This window comes from Equus przewalskii, chromosome 8 (genome assembly GCF_037783145.1).
Source record: "Equus przewalskii isolate Varuska chromosome 8, EquPr2, whole genome shotgun sequence".
Taxonomy (NCBI): Eukaryota; Metazoa; Chordata; class Mammalia; order Perissodactyla; family Equidae; genus Equus; species Equus przewalskii.
In genome coordinates, this window is record NC_091838.1 from 47,502,256 (window position 1) to 47,525,590 (window position 23,335).

General features: G+C 41.3%; 1 protein-coding gene across 5 annotated transcripts in view; it reads left to right on the top strand.

Moving 5' to 3' along the window:
* Positions 1 to 23,335, top strand: part of SPAG1 (sperm associated antigen 1) — a 79,678-nt gene that overhangs the window by 49,671 nt on the left and 6,672 nt on the right. For all 5 annotated transcript variants that reach the window (XM_070631861.1, XM_070631862.1, XM_070631864.1 and 2 more), the window contains 6 exons: positions 3,040 to 3,420; positions 3,784 to 3,883; positions 9,070 to 9,222; positions 13,772 to 13,938; positions 16,664 to 16,796; positions 18,915 to 19,041. In XM_070631861.1, the coding sequence (XP_070487962.1) occupies positions 3,040 to 3,420; positions 3,784 to 3,883; positions 9,070 to 9,222; positions 13,772 to 13,938; positions 16,664 to 16,796; positions 18,915 to 19,041 (1,061 nt within the window). The remainder of the gene's footprint in view (positions 1 to 3,039; positions 3,421 to 3,783; positions 3,884 to 9,069; positions 9,223 to 13,771; positions 13,939 to 16,663; positions 16,797 to 18,914; positions 19,042 to 23,335) is intronic.

A 23,335-nucleotide genomic window follows, 5' to 3' on the forward strand; every position in this document is an offset into this window, starting at 1 on the left:
CAGCAATCTTTTGTAGTTTTCAGTATACAAGTCTTTCACTTCCTTGGTTAAATTTATTCCTAAATATTTTATTCCTTTGGATGCTATTGTAAATGTAATTGTTTTGTAATTTCCTCTTGGATTGTTTGTTGCTCGTGTATAAAAACAACTGATTTTGTGTGTTCATCTTGTACCCTGAAACTTTGCTGAATTTGCTTATTAACTCTAGTAGAGGTTTGTGTGTGTTTGTGTATATTCTTTGGGAACATATATACACACACATATATATACAATTCTTTGGGATTATATATATTATGTTATATATTATAATATTTTATATATTATATTTATAATCCCAAAGAATGTATCTCTTTCTATATAATCATTTCATCTACCAAGAGAGATAGTTTTACTTCTTCCTTTCCAGTATGGATGCCTTTTATTTCGTTTTCTTGTCTAACTGATCAGGCTACAACTTCCAGTACAATACTGAGTAGCTGTGGTGAAAACGGCATACTTGTCTTGTTCCTGATTTTTATGATGTTCGCTGTGAGTTTTTTGTAAATCTACTTTATCAGGTTGAGAAATTTCACTTCTGTTCCTGGGGTTTTTAAAAAACATTTATTTTTTATTTTATTTTATTTTTCCTTCTTCTCCCCAAAGCTCCCCAGTACATAGTTGTATATTTTAGCTGTGGGTCCTTCTAGTTCTGCTGTGTGGGACGCCACCTCAGCATGGCTTGATGAGCAGTGCTAGGTCTGTGCCCAAGATCCAAACTGGCAAAACCATGGGCCACCAAAGTGGAGTGCATGAACTTAATCACTCAGCCATGGAGCTGGCCCCTGTTCCTAATTCTTATCCCAGTGTTTTTATCATGAAAGGGTGTTGGATTTTGTCAAATGCCTTTTCAGTGTCAGATTTGATCATGTGGTTTTCCCCCTTGTTCTATTAATGTGGTGTGTTGTATAGATAGATTTTCTGCTGTTGAACTACTCTTCCATTCTTGAGATAAATCCCACTTAGTCGTGATGTATAATCCTTTTAATATGCTGTTGGATTCAGTTTGCTAGTATTTTGTTGAGGATTTTTGTATCCACCAACTACCCAAACTACCCCACCCAAGGCTACTGAAGTCCTTGTGGTCTTTAGATCTAATGGTTCCCTTTAGTCCTTAGGCAGTTGACACTGTTGACCATTCCCTCCTTTGATATTTGTTAATGTTGACTCCTTTCTCCCTGAAATACTCTTTCTTTTTGGTTTCTGAGGCAGAATCTATTTCTACATACTCCTCCATCTCCACAGCAGATTCTTCCTATGATCATTATTTAAGTGTTAGTATTTCTCAGGGATCCTTTGGAAGATGTGAGTGACCCCATCCACATCCAAACCTTGATGATCCTTTATATGCCAGCAACTCCCAAGTCAGTGTCTCTAGATAATGCCACTCTTCTGATCTACATTTGGAGCCACCTCCTGAACAACTCCTCTGGAATGTCCCACAGGTAGTGCAGTACCCAACAGGACTCACAGGTCTTTCATGTTCTGGCCTCTGCTTACCTTTCTTTGCAGAGATTGGCAGAGTTGTCCAGAGACATTTCAATCTTAAGGAAAGAGGTGCAGCTTTGCATTCAGTTCATTTCACTGGAATCCCAGTTATGCTGGTTTCTAGCTCTCTGCTTGAGCAAAATTTCTTAGCTTCTTCCTTGTGTCTCTGTTGCCTCATTTGTAAATTGGATATGATAATACTTGGTATAAAGATTAATGATAATAGAAAATGATAATATATGTAAATGTCTTGACCCATATTAAGTTCTAAAAAAACAATACTATTTAGTAATAGTATTGGTCAGACATGGAGGGATGACGCACAAGGGAATGGACAATAATAATAAGTTGCCCATTGTTTCTGCTGACGCTGACTTATGCTCCATGCATTTTTCTACTGGGTGAGGACTTGAGTAGCAGATACCAGATGAGGAGGACTGCCACCTTGCTGCAGGAATCCTACTGGTCCAATCTGGGAACTTACCGCTATAACAAGATCTTTTAATTGCTTTAATAATTAAGCCCCTTTTGGTTAGTGATAGAAAATTGGATGTTATTCCACTGTATAGGAAACTGTATTTACTAAATAGTGTTTTTATACTTAGGGCTTGCCTTATGGTGACTATCCACTGATTTTCATTTAAGTATTTGAGGTTTTCTGTTCCCTCCCTCTCTGTGCTTCACATCCTGGCTTTACCATTCATGAAACAGAATGGAAAATATACCCATTAAGAATCAGATTAGATTGCTAAAAAAAGCTTAGAAGTCTCTGTAGTATTTAAGTACTTTGTAACAGTGTTTTGAAATGATGAATTGCTTTGTTTTAAATATTGATAAGACACCCATCAATGAAATATTTATACATCATTTTTATGTTTTAAAATAGATTCGATAATCAATTATTAAAGGTTTAATACATGAAATCTTTGAATCAAGATCAAAGGAATAGTCTTTTTAAGGCTCACTTTAAGCTCAAAAATTAGGTGCTTGTTTTATGTGACTTTTTTGCTAAATTCACTTTAAAATGACTTAAAAATCACTTGGACTTTATTTTTCTTTCAAATGATCTTTTTCTCCCAATCCTTTAAAATAAGGAAACGGTACCCTAACCTTGGGTGCAATTATTGTATTCAAGTTTTAGTAACTCCATTCATTCAATCATGAATAGTAAATAGAGGAAAAGTACCTATTTTGTAAGATCTGCCTCGGCACATAATGCTTTGATGAAGGGAATGATTTTGAAATGCCAGTGTTCACGTCACAAGTTCTTCAGCGTTTAAAGAGTTAGGTTCGAGGTCGGCTTCTGTCCGGAGCTGAGGCAGCCGCGGGCTCGGGAGCGCGCTGCCGCCGCGGTACACCCTCTGGGCGCACGCGCGCCTGGAGGGGCGGCCCCGAGGGGCGGTGCCAGCCCGGCCTCCCCGGCGAGCGCGCCTCCGCGCCGGGCACCCCCGCGGCTATCCGCGGTAGTTTCTCCTGATGATGCAAACCCTCACTTCCCGCATCCACTTCCCACAGAGGCCGCCGAGCCGGCGGGAGCCATGGGCAACATCCAGAAGAAGCTGACCGGCAAAAGCGAGGGCAGCAAGCGGCCGGAGAGGGGCGCGCCGCGGCGGGGCCGGGCGCCAGGGGCCGGCGCGGACAAGCGGGGCCGACGGGGGCGGGTGCCGGCGGGTGGCGCCAACGGGCCCCCGGGCGGCGGGCGGGACGCCGGGGACCCCGCCGCGGCCGACGCGCCCTCCGCCTCCGGCCCCGGCCCCGGAGTGCCGCCACCCGCTCCCGCCGCCTCGGTCGGCCCTGCCGGCCTGAAGAGCCAGGGCAACGAGCTGTTCCAGAGCGGGCAGTTCGCCGAGGCGGCCCTCCGGTACTCGGCGGCGATCGCGCAGCTGGAGCCTGCAGGTGGGTGAGCTGCGCCTCGGGGGCCCCGGGCTCAAAAGGGCCTCCGCTGGGGAGCGCAGGCACCTCCTGAATGACAGCCATTTGCGTCTGTACATTCCTTCCTGGTGAGCGAGGGCGATGTGTGACCTGACCTCCGTGAGCAGTCCCTTGGAATGTGTAGCATGTGCCCGGGCGGGGCAGGTTTGCCTCTGTCCCATATGGGCTTTCCCTCCGGGCAGTGCGGCCACAGTCAGCTCCTCGGAGCTCTGTTATCAGCAGTCTGTAGGACTGCACTGCCCCTGGAGACCTCATTTGTCTTCTAATTCTGATGCACTGTGATTTTGCTAATGGATTTTAACTGTATTTAATTCAATGTGATTTTAGGAAGTGGAAGTGCAGATGATCTAAGTGTCTTATATTCAAATAGAGCAGCGTGTTACCTAAAAGAAGGAAACTGCAGTGGCTGCATTCAAGATTGTGACAGGTAAACTGCCTGTGTTCAGGTTTGAGAAGGGACTGTTAGCATTTCATTGTGATGAGTGCAGTATTTGATATCCTGAATTTTCTGCCTAAAAGTCTCATTTCTTAAGGCAGTTCTAAGGTATGTGAATTGATTAATACATAAAAATCGTAAATTCTTCTCCACATATGAAGACAGGTACAGAAGATTGTGCAAACATTTTTCATTTCTGCGGCTACCACCTTAATGCATGCTCTTCGCATCAATCCTTGACTCTGGAGAAGCCTTCTGCCTAGTCTCTCTGCCTCCTCCCATCCACAGCGGCATCAGAACAACTTTTCCTGAAGCATTATTTTGTTCAGACTGTTTCAAACTGCAGTTCAGGGGCTCGATAATTATAAACTCCTCTGTCACCACATTGCCCCCAAAAGCTTTCTGCTCCCATTTGGTCCGCTGTCTGTAATGCCCTCTGCAGAACTTTGCTTCTGAAATCCCTGCTCAGCTGCCCTCTCCTCTGTCTTCCTGGTCACCTCAGGCCCCCTGGTCATTAGCAGGTCTGTAACACTTGCACTGTCACAGTCACACCTGTAGGTACTTGTGTCATTCACTACATTGGATTTTAAGCTCTGCGAGGTCAGGAACCATGTTTTACCCAGCTTTGCATCCCTCAAGCACGACAGTCAGCCATGGTACTCAACAAGTTACATGCTGAGATGGAGGAATATATTTACATGAATAAAAAGTATTGTGTTCTTTAACCATTAAGTAATAAGCCTGCTTCAGGAGCTGTTTAGAAAGAAGCTTCTATTAGTGCATCTAAAAAGATAAGTTGTATGTCCTAGTTTGATGTTCACAGTCTTGGTTTACTCCGGTTGTGTGGTATAATTATTAAAATCACCCTCTTTCACACTCAGAAGCCCTGGTTTGGACAGTAACTTATGTGAAACCCTTGATTATAAGGTGAACAATTTATTTTTTTTTTCCATTGGTGGTGTCAGTATATTGATATGGGTAAACACTTCCTACTATCTGTGTGTACACTTTAAAAAGAAGGCCCTGAGGTGCTTGGATTTTTTGCGAATTTTTCATATTCAAATTTAAAATGAATAATACTTATATTCCCTTTGGTCCATCTTTAGATCCTATCCACTGTTGTACTAGCTCACACTAGCTACTTGTTACATTTTCAGGATTTTCGTGAGCCAGTTGAAGTCAAGTTGGTAGCTTGAGATCTGCAGTGGTTCGAGTTCATCATGAAAATTGGCAAATGCCACAAATCTGGGCTTTTTTCCCAGGAGAGCTGGTTGTTAAACATTTTCCACCGCCCATAGCTAACAAATAAGACCATGTGAATTTGCAGAATATCAGTCATGTTGTCATTTGCAGCCAAGAACCTTTCAGCTCAAGTGTCTGTTGCTAATACATTACCCTTCAGACTTGTCTTAGGTCTTCCTACAGTGAGCAAGTTCAGAACTCCTTGGTTAAAACTTGGGACCCCTACGGTTAGGGCTACTCAAAACAGTGGACTCAATTTGTCCTTAAGTGAGATTGTTTAGGGTGGCAGGCATTTTCTTGCTAAAGTGTGTTGTGCAGTCAAAGATGGGACTCTAGCTTGGTGTCCAGGGAAGCTAGAATGGAGGTTTATCCTGGGGAGAGCAGGGGATGGTCTGCGGGGGAGGAGTGGGCAGTGGTTTCGGAAAGGTGTGCTTAGATGACAGCTGTGTTCTAGGCCGAGCAATCTGGCTCTGCTGGTCCCTGCTGACCTCCCTCGAGACCGGCCTACTCAGATGTCTTATTTGGTCCCTGGCATATGAGTCCTAGCATAAGGGGCATGGGGTGATTTTACTCCGAAGCAGTGATTCTCAGTCTCATTTTATTGCCGGAGAAACCGTGATTTGCTTTTGTGAACATGTTGAAATATGCATGTGTTTAAATCTCTGTGAACTAGGCATCATTTATTAGCAGAAATATGACTGTATTTTCTCTTCACCTCAAAAAGATTGCATACATTTTAAAGGAAGCCTGTTTTTTAGTTTTTCAGTTCATCATCTTTGTTCCTTGGAGAGTTGTTTTGTGTTCCATGAGCCTTTATTCATGTGTTCTGAATGTTAACAAGAGTCAAACATTGAAAAAGGAAAACTCATGGGGGCAAAATTTTAAATAAGGGGGAGATGGGAACCTGTGAAATAACCTTCATGGATTTACTTATGAAAATAACTTTTTATGCGTTTTTGGGAAAAAGTATTTGATTTTTAGTGTCTAAACTCCTAGGGCCTACGGTGGGGCACTCCTCTGAGGTGTTTTCCTGGGATGTGTCAGGAGATCGCTGCTGGGAGTGTAAAGAGTGTCTGAGGGGCTCGGGGTCTCCCAGCCCTGCCCCTGTCCTCACCACAGTGTCTCCATGTTTCTAGGCTTCTGGGTGAAACATGAAACAGCGTTATGATGCCCAAGCAAAAGTTTAAAACCGTTATTCTAGAAATTGCTTCTTATTCTGGTAATTGTTTCTCAGCTCAAAGAATCTTCAGTTTTCCCATCTGTCAGAGTACCTTTTTGGGTTAAGTATACCACAGCAAAAACCTTTCGGTGACTTTCTATTGAGGATCTTTTGACAGACTTGATACTAATGAACGTTGCCTAGTAATTCTCTGCTTTTGCTCATCTTTGCTGCTCTCTCACATTGTGGAATTAGAAGACTCTCTCGGGTCTTAACTGTGTTAACTTGAATAGTCAAACTTTTGTAAGTTCTGGTTTAAAAGTTCTGTGTGTTTGCTTGTTTTTATGAATGAATGCTTTTTTTTTTCTCCTTAGTGGAATTTCCATTTATAAGCTCATATTCATTTTCAGGATTGTGGTTAAAGAGAAAAAGCCTTGCATATACTAGGCTGGGGAATGCGAAAAATTAAACACACCGTCTCACTCAGTTTTAGATTCCACGCCTACCTCAGGTCTATCTTAAGTGGATAAATAGTGCCTTAGGCATTGGATGTCTGGTGAAATGGGGATAGTCATGTGGCTGTGACTTATTTGTGTATTTCTAATATCTAATTTCTATTCACGTCGTTAATATCCCCTAAGCATTAAACTAAGCTAGATTGAAGGCAGTGGTACAAGTGATAGATCCTCTTGCCTAGAGATCTGTTTTCTAGAGTTTGTTTTTACTTGATTTTAATTTTATTTTTTAAATAACCTTTACTGGTACAAAAGTAACACATAGCTATTATAGAAAAAATTTTAAACCCACTACAGCAAAAAGGAGGCCATTAAAATTACCCGTAATCCTATCACCTAGCCAGAGCAAAATTGGTTATTTTTATTTTACTTATTTTATTATTAGAAAGGCAAAGCTTACTAGGTTTAATAACGTTTCTAGAACAACTTCAGATTTCAGGAGCACACCCACGTGTGCAGTTGAGTATCTGTAAAACGTGGGGGATTGTGAAGGAGTCCGAGGTCCCTAATTTGGAGTGTCTTGTGTGTGTTTGTGGTAGAAAGCGTGCCTGAACCTCTGCATGTTCCTTTGGGAGGTGCTAGCTGAGGGCCTCTCAAGGCCCCAGTGTTGATCTAGGCACTGGGAATGTAGTGGTGCTCAGGGTAGGCAAGGTCCTTGCCTTCCTGAAGCTTAAATTAGAAAGAACTGACGTGGGCAGATTGCTCCATGCATCTCTCCATTTCTTCACCTGCAAAATGAACAAATTAATATTTACCTTGCAGGCTCATTGTGAGATTAGATGAGAAAGTCTGCAGTGACTAGCACATAGCAAATGTTCTGTCAGAGCTTCCTCCTTGCCAGATCACACTGTAGACACGAATAGATAGCAGATCTCTAAGACTATTGGAAAAAAAGTAAAGCAGCCCTCCCTCTTGCTTTCCATGAAGCAAGTTAAATATCTGATATGTAAACTGCTTGCAGCTGAGTTAACCAGTTGAGCAAACCTGTGATCCCCAAGGTGGAGAGTCTGGTGCAGATCCATTAGTGGCTTACAGAGAGGTAGGCTCTTCATAGCATCTCTGCACAGAGTCCTTCTTTACAGTTTCAGTTAATTTTGTTAAAACTAAACACAGTAGTTGTCATTCATAAATATGATCTTCCAATTGTGTGCTTTATTTCAGAATACAGTGAAGAACATTAAGTAGTGAAGTAGCTTTAAACAGTTACTTCAGACAAAACCAAGATAACCTTGAAATACCTCTAGTGGTGCTGGAAATACTTCATAAACTAAACAGTGCAAGATGAAAATTCATGACTTCCAAGAAATCATTGTGTGCTTTCTTGATTCCCTGTGGTCTGTTTTTGAAGACCTTTGGCAGCAAGTAAACCATGATAAACTGTATTAAGTTTTAGAGAGCTGATTTTCAAAATGTGCCATAAGTTTGTATGGTTCTGTGCTAAAGTGCTCTATTATATACATTGTTGCTAGTGCCATTGGGTCAATTCCAACTCCTAGCGACCCTGTGTACAGCAGAGCGGAACCCTGCTGGGTCTTCTTGCACCATCCTCTCACCTTCCGGTGCTGTATCAGGCAGATGTCTGCTGCTAGTCATAGAGTTTTCCTCGCCAATTTTTTCAGAAATGGGTGGCCAGGTCCTTCCTCCTAGTCTGTCTTAGTCTGGAAGCTCCACTGAAACCTGTCCACTCTGGGTGACCCTGCTGGTATTTGCAATACTGGTGGCATAGCTTTCAGCATCACAGCAACATGCAGCCACCAGAGCATGACAACCAACAGACTGGTGGTGTAGTTCCCTGACTGGCAAACGAACCCAGGCCACTGAGGTGAGAGTACCGAATCTTAACCACTAGGCCACCCGGGCTGGCTGTTAAATATAAATATATAGGTGCAAATAAAAATTTTCCTTTTAATCTGTCAATAACAGGAATCTCTTGAAAGCCTGCTCTGCGCCTGGCGCCATGGTGGGCTCCGTTAGGGCATTGGGGAGGGTGAGGCACCCTGCCTGCTGCCAGGGGCTCTGGCTCAGTGAGGGAATAGTAAATGCCAGAGGGCTTTGGTACCAGTTTAAAAGAAAGGAAGGAGCTGCAGATTTGATTGCTCTGCTACTCTGGGTTTGCCTTTCTGGTGTGTTGCCAGGTCCCCAAGATGAAATATCAGATATGTGTGCGTTTGAGAGTCCAGTGCTATAGTATAAATTCAGTTGGTATAAGTTAAAGACTAATTTTCAAAACAAATGACATGTAATGTTTTCGTCTTCTTTAGGGCTCTGGAACTTCATCCATTCTCTATCAAGCCTCTTCTTCGACGAGCAATGGCCTTTGAAACTTTAGAGCAGTATCGGAAAGCTTATGTGGATTATAAAACAGTGTTGCAAATAGACTGCGGAATCCAGCTAGCAAATGACAGTATTAACAGGTAAGCTAATCTGAGGCAGTTACCTGAGGTCTGGTTGTTTTATAATCGAATTAGATGTTTTTTCTTCCCCTCCTTCAGGAAGGATGTCAAAGTGTAGACGTGTTCTCAGTTATTAACTTTAAATGAATGATTGCCTTCTTTCACTCCATCAAAACCAAATGGTTCTCTCTCTCTAACTTAATTTCTAACTATCCCGTAATACATTTTGAGTTGTCCTCTAGCACTTTTATATTTGTTTCCTGGTCCATTTATTACTGTTTAGTGAATGTTCTTCTTCTTTTTTTTTTTTTATAGCACAGGGTATAGCTCTTTTGTGCTGCTCAAAATGCACAGAATTTAACTTTACTATTTGTAAATATCTGTGGAGTTAGGAAGGTGTTTTCAGAGATGTCATAAATCAATAGTAATTCTAGGACAAGATCCAAAAATGTAGTGAAAACTGCCTGTTGAATCTTCTTCTCCTACAGGATTTACACATGTTCATTGGCTCCACATCTGTCTTTGGAAACATATCTGTTGTTTCTCCTCAGGAGAATGGATGTCTTCATGAGCCTGCTAGATATTTGTGTCATATGCCCCTTAAATAGATACTCATCTAGGATGAGTATTAATTTATAATGGTGAAATAGCAAAGAATTTGGATCTAATTTATATTATGACCTATTTACCCCCTGAGTGAGAGTGGGAAGGTAAGAGTTTCCAGACTTCATAAATTACTTTCAGGTGAAATTTGAGAATTACTAGTTGGATAACATTTCTAGTTATGTATAATATTTTCTGATCCCATTTGTCCAAAGTGTAACTTTTTCAGTATTTGTGTGTGACACGGCACCCTGTGTTGGTCTAGTGTACCATGCCCCACTCCCCCAAAAAGACAACAAGGGAAAAAATGGCGTAGTCTCTGTCTTTAAGCAAACTAGAATATAGCTAGGAAAAAAACTTAACATGAGACAGATTATCCCCAAGCGTAAGAGTTTGTTAGTAAGGTAGGGGAGCACAGAGAGAGTAGGCCACCTTTGTCTCGTGGGCTGCAGTTGTTGGAGAGAGAGCACTTGAGGTGGTCTTTGAAAGGCAGTGATAGAACATGAGGAGACCTTGAGCAAAAAATCATGCCTTACCTCCCCATGTGGTCCCACTGTGCTTGGGAGAAAACTGTTGGAAAGATCTGTACGTGGAGCTGACAGCCATTCCCTGGAGCTTCCACTCTGGTCACACAGAACCTGTCTGACCCCAGCCTGACTGGAAGAAAGGGATATATATTGGTTATTAGATCTAGAGTGGGACTAGATTGAACCTTGGACGTTTGCAGGCTCCTTTGTCTTGAGCTTGTAAGGTCAGGCAGTGTCACCTGAGAGCTGTCGTGCTGCATAGCCGCCTCGCTGCTTGTCATCTGCTGCCTCATATGTGCCTGAAGGCCCTTTCCCCCTTTTTGTCTGGTTAATTCCTTCTCCTCCTCTAGGAGAGGACTTGCTTCCTCTAGGAAACGACTTTCCCTAATCCACCATCTCCCCCGACCATACGTGCCCCCAGAACACTGTGCCTTCCTTTATTACCCAGCCGCCATATTGTTTGTAAATTCTCCTTCCCTCTCTTTTTGTAAAATCCCTTTTCTCTCATTCTACTAGGAGTTCCTTGAGGTCAGGAATTGTGTTTTATCCATTTTTGTGGTCGTGGTACCTTGTACAATAGATAATCTTAGTAAGAATGTGTTAGATGAATGCATTCTCCAGCAGAGAGAGCAAAGTTCACTCCTGGGCTTTGGGGCTCTGCTTTTAATTTGCCCCTCTGTCTGGTAGTCTCTGAGATAGCTGGGGAAAGTAGGATCTTCTCACAGAGTTAGGGGTTCTCGTGAAAACCCCTGAACTGTCTGACAGAGAAGGGGGCCTGTTGTAAAAATATTTTAGGACATCTAGTTCATAGTGATAAACTTGAGTGGTCTGAAGGGAGAAATATTACTAACATTTCTGAACCCTCTGCAATTATACTTTTAAAAAATTGAAGTAAAATTCACAAAACATAAAAGTAACTATTTTAAGAGTGTACAATTTAATGGCCTTAGTACAGTCACAATATTGTGCAACCACCACCTCTAGCTAGTTCCAAAACATTTCATCACTTCCGAAGGAAATTCTGTGCCCGTTAAGCAGTCACTGCTCATTCTCCCTTCTTCCAGCTCCTGGCAACTGCTGATCTGCTTTCTGTCTGTGATTTACCTGTTCTGGGTCGTTTAGATAAATGGATCATAGAGTATGGACAGTTTGTGTTTGGCTTCTTTGACTTAGCCTAATGTGTTCAAGGTTCGCCCATGGTGTAGCGTGTGAGTGCTTCATTTCTCTTTGTGGCTGAATAATACTCCTCTGTCTGGATGCACCACATTTTGTTTATCCATTCATCTATTGATAGACATTTGGGTCATTTCCTCCTTTGGCTATTGTGAATAGTCCTGCTGTGAACATTCCTGTACAGGTTTTTGTTTGCACGCCTGTTATCACTTCCTTTTGGTGTATACCTAGGGGTGGAATTGCTGGGTCATATGGTAATTCTATGTTTAGCTTTTTGAAGATTGTATTATACTTTTTATAGTGTACCCAAGAAGCTTCTTTTATGCAAATTGACTTTTAAGACTCATTCTTTTTTTAATTGAATGGTTCTTGCTGATGCATCGTTTTATAAGAAGATGAGGAGGTTTTGTCTGGTTTTGCCATACATATTTTTACATAAAATATCCATTTTTGAAATTTCACTATTCTTTTTCATGAATCCCATATTTATTCTTGCTTTTCTATCTAAGAAACAGCAGCTTTTTTTTCTTTAACGTAAACCTCTGTGCTTATTTTGTTTCTGTCTTCCATTAACCATATTCCTCTCTTCCTCTCCAGGAATCTTATATGTTAAGTTTCCCTGCATATACTTATTTACTCCCTGGCAACACATCATCTCTTTTCAGCTGCTTCTTCCTTCCTCTCTGCTGGTAATACAAGTTTTGCTTGAAAATTCTTTTTTCTAAAGCTTCTTTTTCTTCTACAGTTGTGGGTGGTCATACATTATTTTTCAAATTTATTTTTTATACTAAAATATGTGAGATTTGGTTATCATAACTAAAGATCACTATTGAAATTTCAGTTTAAGAAACTGTAGGGAAAGTATGTGTATTATATTTGACTCTATATGAATATAAAAATTTTCACACAAAAAGTACTACTGAGTTAACTAACTCGAATGAATTCTACTAATTACAGTAAACCTTCTCGTCTTGGGGATCATCCTTTTTAAACTGGATTCATCCCAAAGACGTAATTCAATTTTGGTTTTAAATCTAAGTATGATATTTTTGTATGTTTAAAATGGTGAGAAAGTCATAATCGGGGGCATTAATGTGAATGTTATGACGGCCGTTAGTAAATATCATAGATGCAGGAGCCCTCGTAGTAGACACAGTATCCTGTTCCTTCATCTGTATGCATATGAAAACAAACAAGTGGAATTTTAGAGATGAAAAAACACACAAGGTAGCAGTATCTTAACTACATGTAAGTGTTTGAAGAAAACGCAGTATTCCATGTGAAAGCTAGGCCCTCATCAGTTAGCAGCTAGTCATGTACACCTGTCTTTAGTGTACGGTTTGGACATAGAAATTCTAAAGTACTTCTGATGATTCTCAAGAGTAGTACATTATCACTTTAGTAACTGTATGAAAGTTGTGTGGGACATTTCCTCTAGGCCTCCTAAATTTTAGTTTTATATTTCTCTTTTTCAAAAATTAAAATTTTATTGCAGGGCCAGTGCTGTGGTGGTGAAGTTTGAATGTTCCTCTTCAGCAGCCTAGGGTTCATGATTGCGGATCTGGGATGCGGACCTACACACCAGTCCTGATGCCGTGCTGTGGCAACATCCTACAACAAAATAGAAGAAGATTAGCACAGATGTTAGCTAAGCAATAGCCTTCCTCAAGCGCAAAGAGGGAGATTGGCAACAGATGTTAGCTCAGGGTCAATCTTCCTCACACACCCACAAAAATTTATTGCATATACATTAAAAATTTTTTTAAAACCAATTAGAAATGTCCTAATTTTTTGCTTTGATACAAAAAGGATCTAAAGTTACATAGTTTTTGCTAACTTTTAAAAGTTTGTTTGAAGACAGTTTATGTGGACAGCAAATAGCCCAAGATTGTGTATTCTTCAGGGAAATACACAAAGGCTGAGCATTTTTAAGTCTTACTCTTTTTTTTTTTGTGAGGAAGATTGGTCCTGAGCTAACATGTGTTGTCAATCTTCCTCTTTTTGCTTGAGGAGGATTGTCCCTGAGCTAAAATCTGTGCCAGTCTTCCTCTACTTTGTATGTGGGTCACGCCACAGCATGCCTGATGAGTGGTGTGTAGGTCCACACCCAGCATCCAAAGCCACGAACCTCAGGCCACCAAAGCGTAGCGCATGAACTTAACCACTACACCACTGAGCCAGCCCCCTAAGTCTTACTCTTGATGTGACCTTCATATTATAAAAGGTAAACTGCATGATCAATAAGTGAAAACTCATTTTCTTTTTAGAATAACAAGAATTTTAATAGATCTGGACGGACCAAGCTGGCGGGAGAAGCTGTCACCCATTCCTGCTGTGCCCGCTTCTGCGCAATTGCGAGCTTGGCGGCCTGCAGCAGAGACACCCCCAGACCAAGAGGGAGACTCCAGCAACCATCACCAACCATGTGTCACAGGTAGAGGAAGCCTACACTCATTTCTTCTGAGGGTTATCTTGAGCCGTGTGGATATTTTCACAGTAAAGCAGAAGGATAAGAGCATAAACTCAAGCATCAGACCTGGGTTTAAGTTAAGACCTTGTTCTTCCTCTTTCTAACTACAGAGTCTTAAAAGTTGCCTCACACCTCCAGTGTCCTAGTGTATGTGAAAGGGGGAAATATGAACAACTATCTCATGGAGTTGTTCTGAGGAACAGATAGAGATATACACATAAAATATTAGCACATGTGCTGACTGTGTAAGCTTATAGTAGCCCCTTAATAAAGGTTAAATTAGCATTACTATTAAGAAGAAAAAGAATTAAGTAGCATATAGTTCTCTACTACACCATGTCTGCGGCAAGGCTAGTGAAGTAATATTGATGTGTTTGAAATAATAAAACAAAATAAAACTCTACAACATAAATATCTAGCAGGTACTTCCTTCCATCTTATGTCATGGTTGTTAACAGATCTGCGTTCCCACAGTGCCTCCCTCCTTACTTCATGCAGAGTATTTAGTAAATGTGACTTCACTCTTGCTTTCTGCTTTAAAGGCAGCTGAGGCCCCATTTCTCCTGCCTGTTTGAGAACTCCATGTGTGTCCCTAGATTGAGCTTCATCTTGCTGCACCCTGAGGTTCCTGAGCCGTGATATGCCAGTGGCTAGTGTTGCACCCTCATCCTCTGCATTGCCTAGAAAAATGCGGGGAACATCTGCCAACACTTTTAGATGATTTAGCAGTCCTAGGCAAATCATGGAGATCTCTAGTTTTCTCGGGTCTGTTATTAATAGGGCCTGGCACAAAGCATTTGCTCAATAAAGGGTAGTTATTTATTATTAACAGAGTGTATCTACTAACCATACTATAGATATATGATAGCAAATCCTAAGCACAAGTATAATCAGCTCTTTCTGTTCATATTTGTATACTAGTTATTAGTAAGAATGGAAAGCAAAGGTTTAAAAACATTGGGAGAAGAAAAGCTTGAGGAAAGTTTTTCAGCAAATTGAGGGAAAAAAATCCTATGTAATATTCTAGTTTAGGGCTTCTATATAACAGGATGTATAGGGAGAGTCATTTGGCCCTATTGGTGTGAGATCTTTTGAAACATGAAACATTAGGCAAAAATATTCTGTGATTTGAAATAAAAGATTAGAAATTACTGTTTCATGCCATTTGTGCAGAGGGACAAATAAGATTATTGTTTACCTTTCAAGTTTATACTATAAATTCAGTACATCTATCAAGGTTTTTAAATCGCAGAATTTAAAGGTATATTTTAAATTTTAAGTTATGGATTTTTATTTTATATCAAGTTACTCTATAGGGTAAAGTTATTGCATAGATTCAGAACTTTAAATTTTAACACTTTGTATGTGTTAGGACACTTTGATTACAGGTCACAGAAATTCTGTTGACTTCAACTGTGAGGAATGGTTTTGGCTCATGTGACTGCAAGGCCCCAGGCAGGCTCTGAAATCACGGCTCATCAGCTCAAGCTCTGGCCAGAAAGAGTAGAAGCACAGCAGTGTCAAGTTGCATATCTGCACCTATCAATGTCCACAGGGAGACACCACAGCTTTTGGTGGCGTTAAGAATGAGGAAATATGTTGCCCTGAAGCCCTAGCTTTGTTCTCCTGTTATTCTGTTGCCTTGAATTCTGTTGATGCTTATTCTCATTATTCTAATGGGTCATGTGCCCATTCCTGAGCCAATCTCCATGATGAAGAAGTGCCATGCCCTGATCAGTGGGGTCACCTTCGCCTGAACACATGGGCTGAATGAATATCGAGGTACCCTTAAGAAGGGGGAAATGGATCCCGAGCTGGGACTCAGCCATGATAACTGCAAGATGATAGGTAATGGTAATAGAATGGCAACAGAAAACCCAGCCCTTAGTGGCTTAAACAATGAAAAGGTTATTTAATGGTTTCTATTGTGGAAAAGTCCACGGGTGGAGTAGCTGCAGGGATGGCTGGATTCAGGATCAGAGATTCTTCCTTAACTCTCCATCTTGGCTTCTCTCCTGCTCTGTTGGCCCCATTCTTAGAACTCTTCCCTTGTACCACAGGGTGATGCAGTAGCTCCTTTTGTCACCCTCATATTCCATGGGAAAGAGCAAGACTTATCTTACCAGAAGCTGCCACAAAATCTTATTGTAGCACATTGGCTCTTGTAGGCCCGTTCAGGAACAATTAGATTATTGTGGCCAAGGGAATATAATGTGCTGATTAATAACAAAGATACCCCAAATGGCAGGGCTAGAGTGGGGTTCGCTTAACCTACACCACAAGAACTGAGAGTGGAGGAGGTGTGATTCTCCAAGGAAATTTGGGGTGCTGTACAGATGTCTACTTCAGGCTTTAACAGGTGTGTTTGTTCTTCTTTCGTGGAATAGTTATTAACCCAAACCACTGTAGATATTTGTATCTCCAGCAGAGAAAAGAAGGCATGCCAGAATGATAGCATGACTTGTATTTTATCTTCTAGTTTGAAAAAACGTTGTCATAATTATATAATCATTTTTTACTTATAGCCAATTTATCTTTTTAATTTGTGTACTAAGGTTTGTTCCATTTAGACTTTGGCTCTGCATGGTCAAATTAATTTGCAATAGTAGGTTTATTTGCAGATGTACTTAAGGTTTTGTAGAGTTACTTATATGAATACTTCCTCTTTTTTCTTTTTTGGGTCCCATAGATGAAAAAATGTTTAAAACTCTTAAAGAAGAAGGAAATCAATATGTAAAGGACAAAAACTATGAAGATGCCCTTAGCAAATACAGTGAATGTTTAAAGATTAACAACAAGGAATGTGCCATTTATACAAACAGGCAAGTTCTTTGTAACTATGTATTTCTTATGTTAATATTTTTGATTAAAAAATATAGATGAATTAATTGCCAAAGTTCTTTTCTAGGGTTCTGAGAATTTATATAGCAAATTGTCCTAGGTGAGTGTTTTTCAAAGAGCGGCCATAGGAGTTCCGAAGAGGTTGAAAACCTGAGTGTGGTGGGCCGGGGTCTGATGTGCCCAGTGCCGGGCGTGCCTTGGCTGGTGCTGCTCTCACACTTCCCGGCCGGCCGTCTGGCCCCACTGCAGCCAGCCACGCGTGAGCAGTGTCCTCCGTGGTTGGAGCGGGAATCAGTTGCCTTTCAAACAAGAGTTTTCAGTGCTTTTTTTCTCTTGAAGTGTTGAGGGACGGGACCAGCATCTTTTAGTGTGCAGTAGGGGAGGGCAGATTGTTCTAGAGTGCCGCTCACATTACCACATTTACCACATTATGGTAAAAAACGGTTATCAGGAAGGTGGTGATTTGGGGATTTTTAGGGAGTGGGTAGAGTCTGGGGTGGCAAGGAAGAGTAAGGTACAGTTCCTAAAGAGCACGGACTCACAGCGCAAGTTTTCCCAGCTGTTTCAGATGAAGTCTTTTTAACTTAACCTCTCACCACTTTGTTTTTGTACATGTTTTCTTCTTTGGGCAACCTTTTTGCCAAAAATTTTGTCACTAAATCCAGCAGGTGTTTTTCCACCCTTCTCTGGTTCAGCCTCCGTGGCATTGGGCATTAATGTCCGCTCGGATCTCCCTGGAGCCCTCCCCCGACCTTGGCTGCAGTGCCAACAGCTCACTGGCCTGGCTTTCCTCTTCTCCCTCTGCAGGCTTTTCTTTTCCTGGTATTCGCCAGATGCTAAAGGTGTAGATCCCTTTTCTGCTCTGTATGCTCTCTGGGCCATTTCATCCTCTCTCCGGCTCCATTTACCACCTTTCACTTGTATGCCTTAAACTTCTGTCTCTGAACTCCACACCTGAGCATGGCCCTCCCTTCTGCACTCACGATGGGTTATCATCCCTGACTGCTGCCTCCCTCCCTTGTCCGTCAGCAGGCTCTGAGGTCCTACCTTCTGAGTTCTTCTTCAGCGTGAGCCTTTCTCTCCACCTTCACTGTCAGCCCCTGCTCTGGGCCACCACCGATTTTTCCTGGATATCTGCAGCACCCTCCACGGTGTCCCTGCACAGTCTGTTCCCTCCTGTCTCATCTCCAAGTTGTAGCTAGAGTGATCGTTCTTAAACGTGAACATGTCAGGCCCTGTTCAAAGACCCAGCAGAGGACTTCCTTTATGCTCAGGATAAAGCTCGGCCTCCTTGCCATGATTTACAAGGCCCTTCACAATCTGACCTGCCCACTCTTCCAGTCTCATCCCTGTGCTCCAGCACTTTTCTTAGTCCATCAAGAGTACCATGTTCTCTCTCACTGTAGGACTTTGTACATGCTGTTCCCTTGGCCTCCACTCTCCCATCCCGTCTACATCTTAACTCTCAGCTTAATGCCTTCCCATTGGATAATTCTCATTTCGTACTCTGAGCTTCAACTTAAATGTCACTTCTTCCAAGAAGTCTCCTCCTCCGACCTCTGCCCCACCAGATCTGATGAGATTCTCAGCTGTGTGCTCCTAGAGCATCCTGGACAGATTTTATTGTGTTGCTTTTTTGTGTGTTTGAGGAAGATTGTCGCTGAGCTAACGTCTGTGCCAATCTTCCTCTGTTTTATGTGGGACGCTGCCACAGTGTGGCCTGACGAGCAGTGCTAGATCTGCACCTGGGATCCGAACCTGGGAACCCCAGCCCACCGAAGTGGAGTGCGTGAACTTAACCACTTTGCCACTGGGCTGGCCCCTTGTGTTGCTTGTTTTGTCTGTCTCTTCTACTAGACTGCAGCCTCCTTGAGGGCTGGGACTGTATTTTGTTTGTGGTTGTATCCCCAGTGCCATAACTACATGTATTACAAGAAAATGCCATAATCCCATAATCGTTGTAAAATGTTAGGTTTCAACTGAACAAGTGTGGTATAAAAACACATGTTGAGCTATATTCTGATTTTTATTAGCTGTCTAGATTTTCAGATGTGTTGTCCTTACCTTTTGTAATACTGAGTTCCATTACATTACACCAGAGCTCTCTGTTACTTGAAGCTGGGCCAGTTTGAAGAGGCAAAGCAGGACTGTGATCAGGCGCTCCAAATAGACAACAGGAATGTGAAAGCGTGCTATAGACGAGCCCTTGCTCATAAAGGACTCAAGGTGAGGAAATGGTCATTTTAATATGTAAGTTTCAGCTCTGAACAAATCATGTGGTTTTCATGAACATAAATCTTGGGATCATAGCGGGCCCAGCCCAGTGGCACAGCAGTTAAGTTTGCACATTCTGCTTCAGCAGCCCATGGTTCGCTGGTTTGGATCCCAGGTGTGGACCTATGCTCCACTTGTCAAGCCATGCTGTGGCAGGCATCCCACATATAAAGTAGAGGAAGACGGGCACAGATGTTAGCTCAGGGCCAGTCTTCCTCAGCAAAAAGAGGAGGATTGGCAGCAGATGCCAGCTTAGGGCTAATCTTCCTCAAAAAAAAAAAAAAAAAATCTGAGGATCATGGAATGGGAATGAGATTATCCTGGAATTTAATCCTAGTTCCATACTAATCAGTCCTAAACTTTGGAATAGGCCTTATGTTTCCCCTAACTATAATGTGGAGCTAGATAATTTCTAAGATTCCTTTCAGCTCAGAAATGATGATTGCCTGATTTTCTCAGGAGTGTTGTTATTTAAAATAGGCCCACTTTAAGGGACAGGAAGGTGTGTTGCTTAGTTATTGAAGGCCACCAGCAGTGTCACTGGATTCTTCCAGCAAAGGACTGGGGTTGTGGATGGGGTGGGGGGAAGCATCAGAATGGAAAACAGGGTTACCCAATGAAAGTTGGTAGAGACATATCAGAGATTGGGAAGCTCATGGTGATTTGGTCCTTAAACTGGCTGGTGGTCAGTGTGAGACTATAGAATGACATTCTTCTCTAAGAAAATTACGCTATTATTTTCAAAGAAAGTATCATATAAGTGCACTTTTCTTTATGCTAATTCTTCTGCGTGGAAAACTTGAGTTTCTACTTTTGTAGAAAATAACATCACAAGGAAAAATCAGAACATACTGGGAAATGGCATTTCCTGAAACGATATTTTTTAAAAATCAATTTGAGGGCCAGCGTGGTAGTGTAGTGTTTAAGTTCGCGCCGCTCAACTTCAGCGGGCCAGGGTTTGTGGATTCAGATCCAAGGCGTGGAGCTATGCACTGCTCATCAAGCCATGCTGGGGCAGCATCCCATATACGAAATAGAGGAAGATTGGCACAGATGTTAGCTCAGCGACAAACTTCCTCAAGCAAAAAAAGAGGAAGATTGGCAACAGATGTTAGCTCAGGACTAGTCTTCCTTATGCACACATAAAAAATCAATTTGATTAAGTTCTAATACAGTGAAACTCACACATTGTAAGTGTGCAGGTCATTGACTGTTTTTTCTCTTCAAAGATTTTTTTTATTGAGATATAATTGACATATAACATTGTATTAGTTTCATGTGTACAACATAATGATTTGATATAAGTGTATATTGCAAAATGGTCACCACAGTATATCTAGTTAACATCTATCACCACACATAGTTAACAAATTTTTTTCTTGTGATGAGAACTTTTAAGATCTACTCTTAGCAACTTTCAAGTAATACAGTACAGTATTGTTAACTATAATCACCATGCTGTACATTACATCATCATGACTTATTTATTTTATAACTGGAAGTTTGTACCTTTTAATCCCCTTGACCCATTTCCCCGTCTCGCACCCCCTACCTCACCTCTGGCAACCACTCGTCTGTTCTCTGTATCTGAGTTTAGTTTTTTATTTTTTAGATTCCACATATAAGTGAGATCATATGGTAGTTGTCTTTCTCTGTCTGACTTATTTCACTTAGCATAATACCCTCAAGGTCTATCCATGTTGTCACAAATGGCAGGATTTCCTTCTTTGTTTATGACTGAATAACATTCCATTGTGTATATGTAGACCACATTTTCTTTGTCCATTCATTCATCAGTGGACAACACTTAGGTTGTTTCCATGTCTTGACTATTGTAAATAATGCTTCAATAAACATGAGGGTGCATATACCTTTTTGAGTTAGTGGTTTTGTTTCCTTCAGATAAATACCCAGAAGTGAAATTGCTGGATTATATGGTAGTTCTAGTTTTAATTTTTTGAGGAATCTCCATATTGCTTTCCATACTGGCTGCACCAATTTACATTCCCACCAACAGTGCACAACAGTTCCCTTTTCTCCACATTCTCACCAACGCTTATCTTTTGTCTTTTTGATGATAGCCGTTCTAACAGGTGTGGTGGTATCTCATTGTGGTTTTGATTTCCATTTCCCTGATGATTAGTGATGTTGAGCATCTTTTCATGTATCTGTTGGCCATCCGTCTGTCTTCTTTGGAAAAATGTCTGTTCAGTTCCTCTGCCCATTTTTTAATTGGGTTGTTTGTGTTTTTTGCTATTGAGTTGTATGACTTCTTTACATATTTTGGATAGTAACCCCTTATCAGATACATGAGTTGAAAATATTTTCTCCCATTCAGCAGGTTGCCTTTTCATTTTTTTGATGATTGCCTTTGCTGTGCAGAAAATTTTTAGTTTGATGTACACTTGTTTATTTTTGGTTTTGTTGCCTTTGCTTTTGGTGTCAAATGCAAAAATTCATCACTAAGACCAAGGTCAAGGAGCTTACTGCCTATGTTTTCATCTAGAAGTTATATGGTTTCAAGTCTTTTGTTCAAGTCTTTAATTGATTTTGAGTTGATTTTTGTATATGGTGTTAGATAGTGGTCCAGTTTCATTCTTTTGCATTTGGCTGTTCAGTTTTTGCAACACCATTTATTGAAGAGACTATCTTTCCCTCATTGAGAATTTTTGGCTTCTTTGTCATAAAATAGATGACCATAAATGTGTTGGTTTATTTCTTGGCTCTGTTCTGTTTCATTGATCTGTGTGTCTGTTTTATAACAGTATTGTACTATTTTGATTACTGTAGCTTTGTAATGTAGTTTGAAATCATGAAGTGTGATGCCTCCAGCTTTGTTCTTCTTTTTCAAGATTGCTTTGGCTATTCAGGGTGTTTTGTGGTTCCATACCAATTTTAGGATTGTTTGTTCTATTTCTGTGAAAAATACCATTGAAATTTTGATAGGGATTGCATTGAATCTGTAGATTGCTTTGGGTAGTATGGATGTTTTAATGGTGTTAATTCTTCCCATCCGTGAACATGGAACATCTTTCCATTCATTTATGTCTTCTTCAGTTTCTTTCTTCAGTGTCTTGTAACTTTCAGTGTACAGATCTTTCACCTCCTTGGTTAAATTAATCCAAGGTATTTTATTCTTTGTGTGTGTGTGTGTGTGTGTGTGTGAGGAAGATTTGGCCTGAGCTAACATCCATTGCCAATCCTCCTTTTTTTTTGCTTGAGAAAGACTAGCCCTGAGCTAACATCTGTGCCAGTCTTCCTCTACTTTGTATGTGGGTTGCTGCCACAGCATGGCTGATGAGTGGAGTAGGTCTGCACCCCGGATCCAAACCTGCAAACTGTGAGCCACCAAAGTAAAGTGCATGGAACTTTAACCACTTGGCCATGGGGCCGGCCTGGTGTTTTATTCTTTTTGATGCAATTGTGAATGGGATTGTTTTCTTAATTTGGTCATTAACTATTGAATAATGTATATCCCCATGTAGTCACCACCCCAATCAAGATAAAGAACATTTTCATCTCTCCAGAAAGTTCCCCATGTCTGTTGCCCTTAATCTCCCTCTTTCTACCCCAGCCCCAGGCAATCAGTCATCTAATTTCTGTCACTATAGATTAATTTTGCTTCTTTTTGACATCAACGTAAATATCATCATATAGAATGTACTCTACTCTTTGGCTTCTTTTGCTCAGTATAGCATCTGATTCATCCATATTGTGTGAATATCAGGAATTATTCCTTCTTATTGCTGAGTTGTATGAATATACCACAATTTGTTTTACATATTCACCAATTAATGACATTTAGGTGTTTCCAGTTTGGGGTTGTTATGAATAAAGCTGCTATGACATTCTTGTGCACATTTTTTATGGACTTGTTCATGAACTGGTACAGCTGGAGGCCAGGTGTGGATGGCAATGGGGATAGAGAGAGATGGCCTGGGAGGCCATGCTGTGGAGGCTAGGCTTGATCCTGAAGGTGATGGGAGCCCACAAAGGGTGGTAAAGGGTGGCATGATGGATCAGATTTGGGAACAATGTAGAAGGTGGATCAGAGAGGAAGGTCCAGCGTGGAGTAGGGAGATTGGTGAGAGGCCACTAAGGTGAGAAGCAGATGCCTGAAAGAAGGTAGTGACAGAGGGAAGAGGGAAGGTGTATTAGTTTGCTGGGACTGCTGCAGCAGTAGCACACATGGGGGCTTAAACAGCAGAAATTTATTTTCTCATGGTTCTGAAGGCTAGACGTCTGA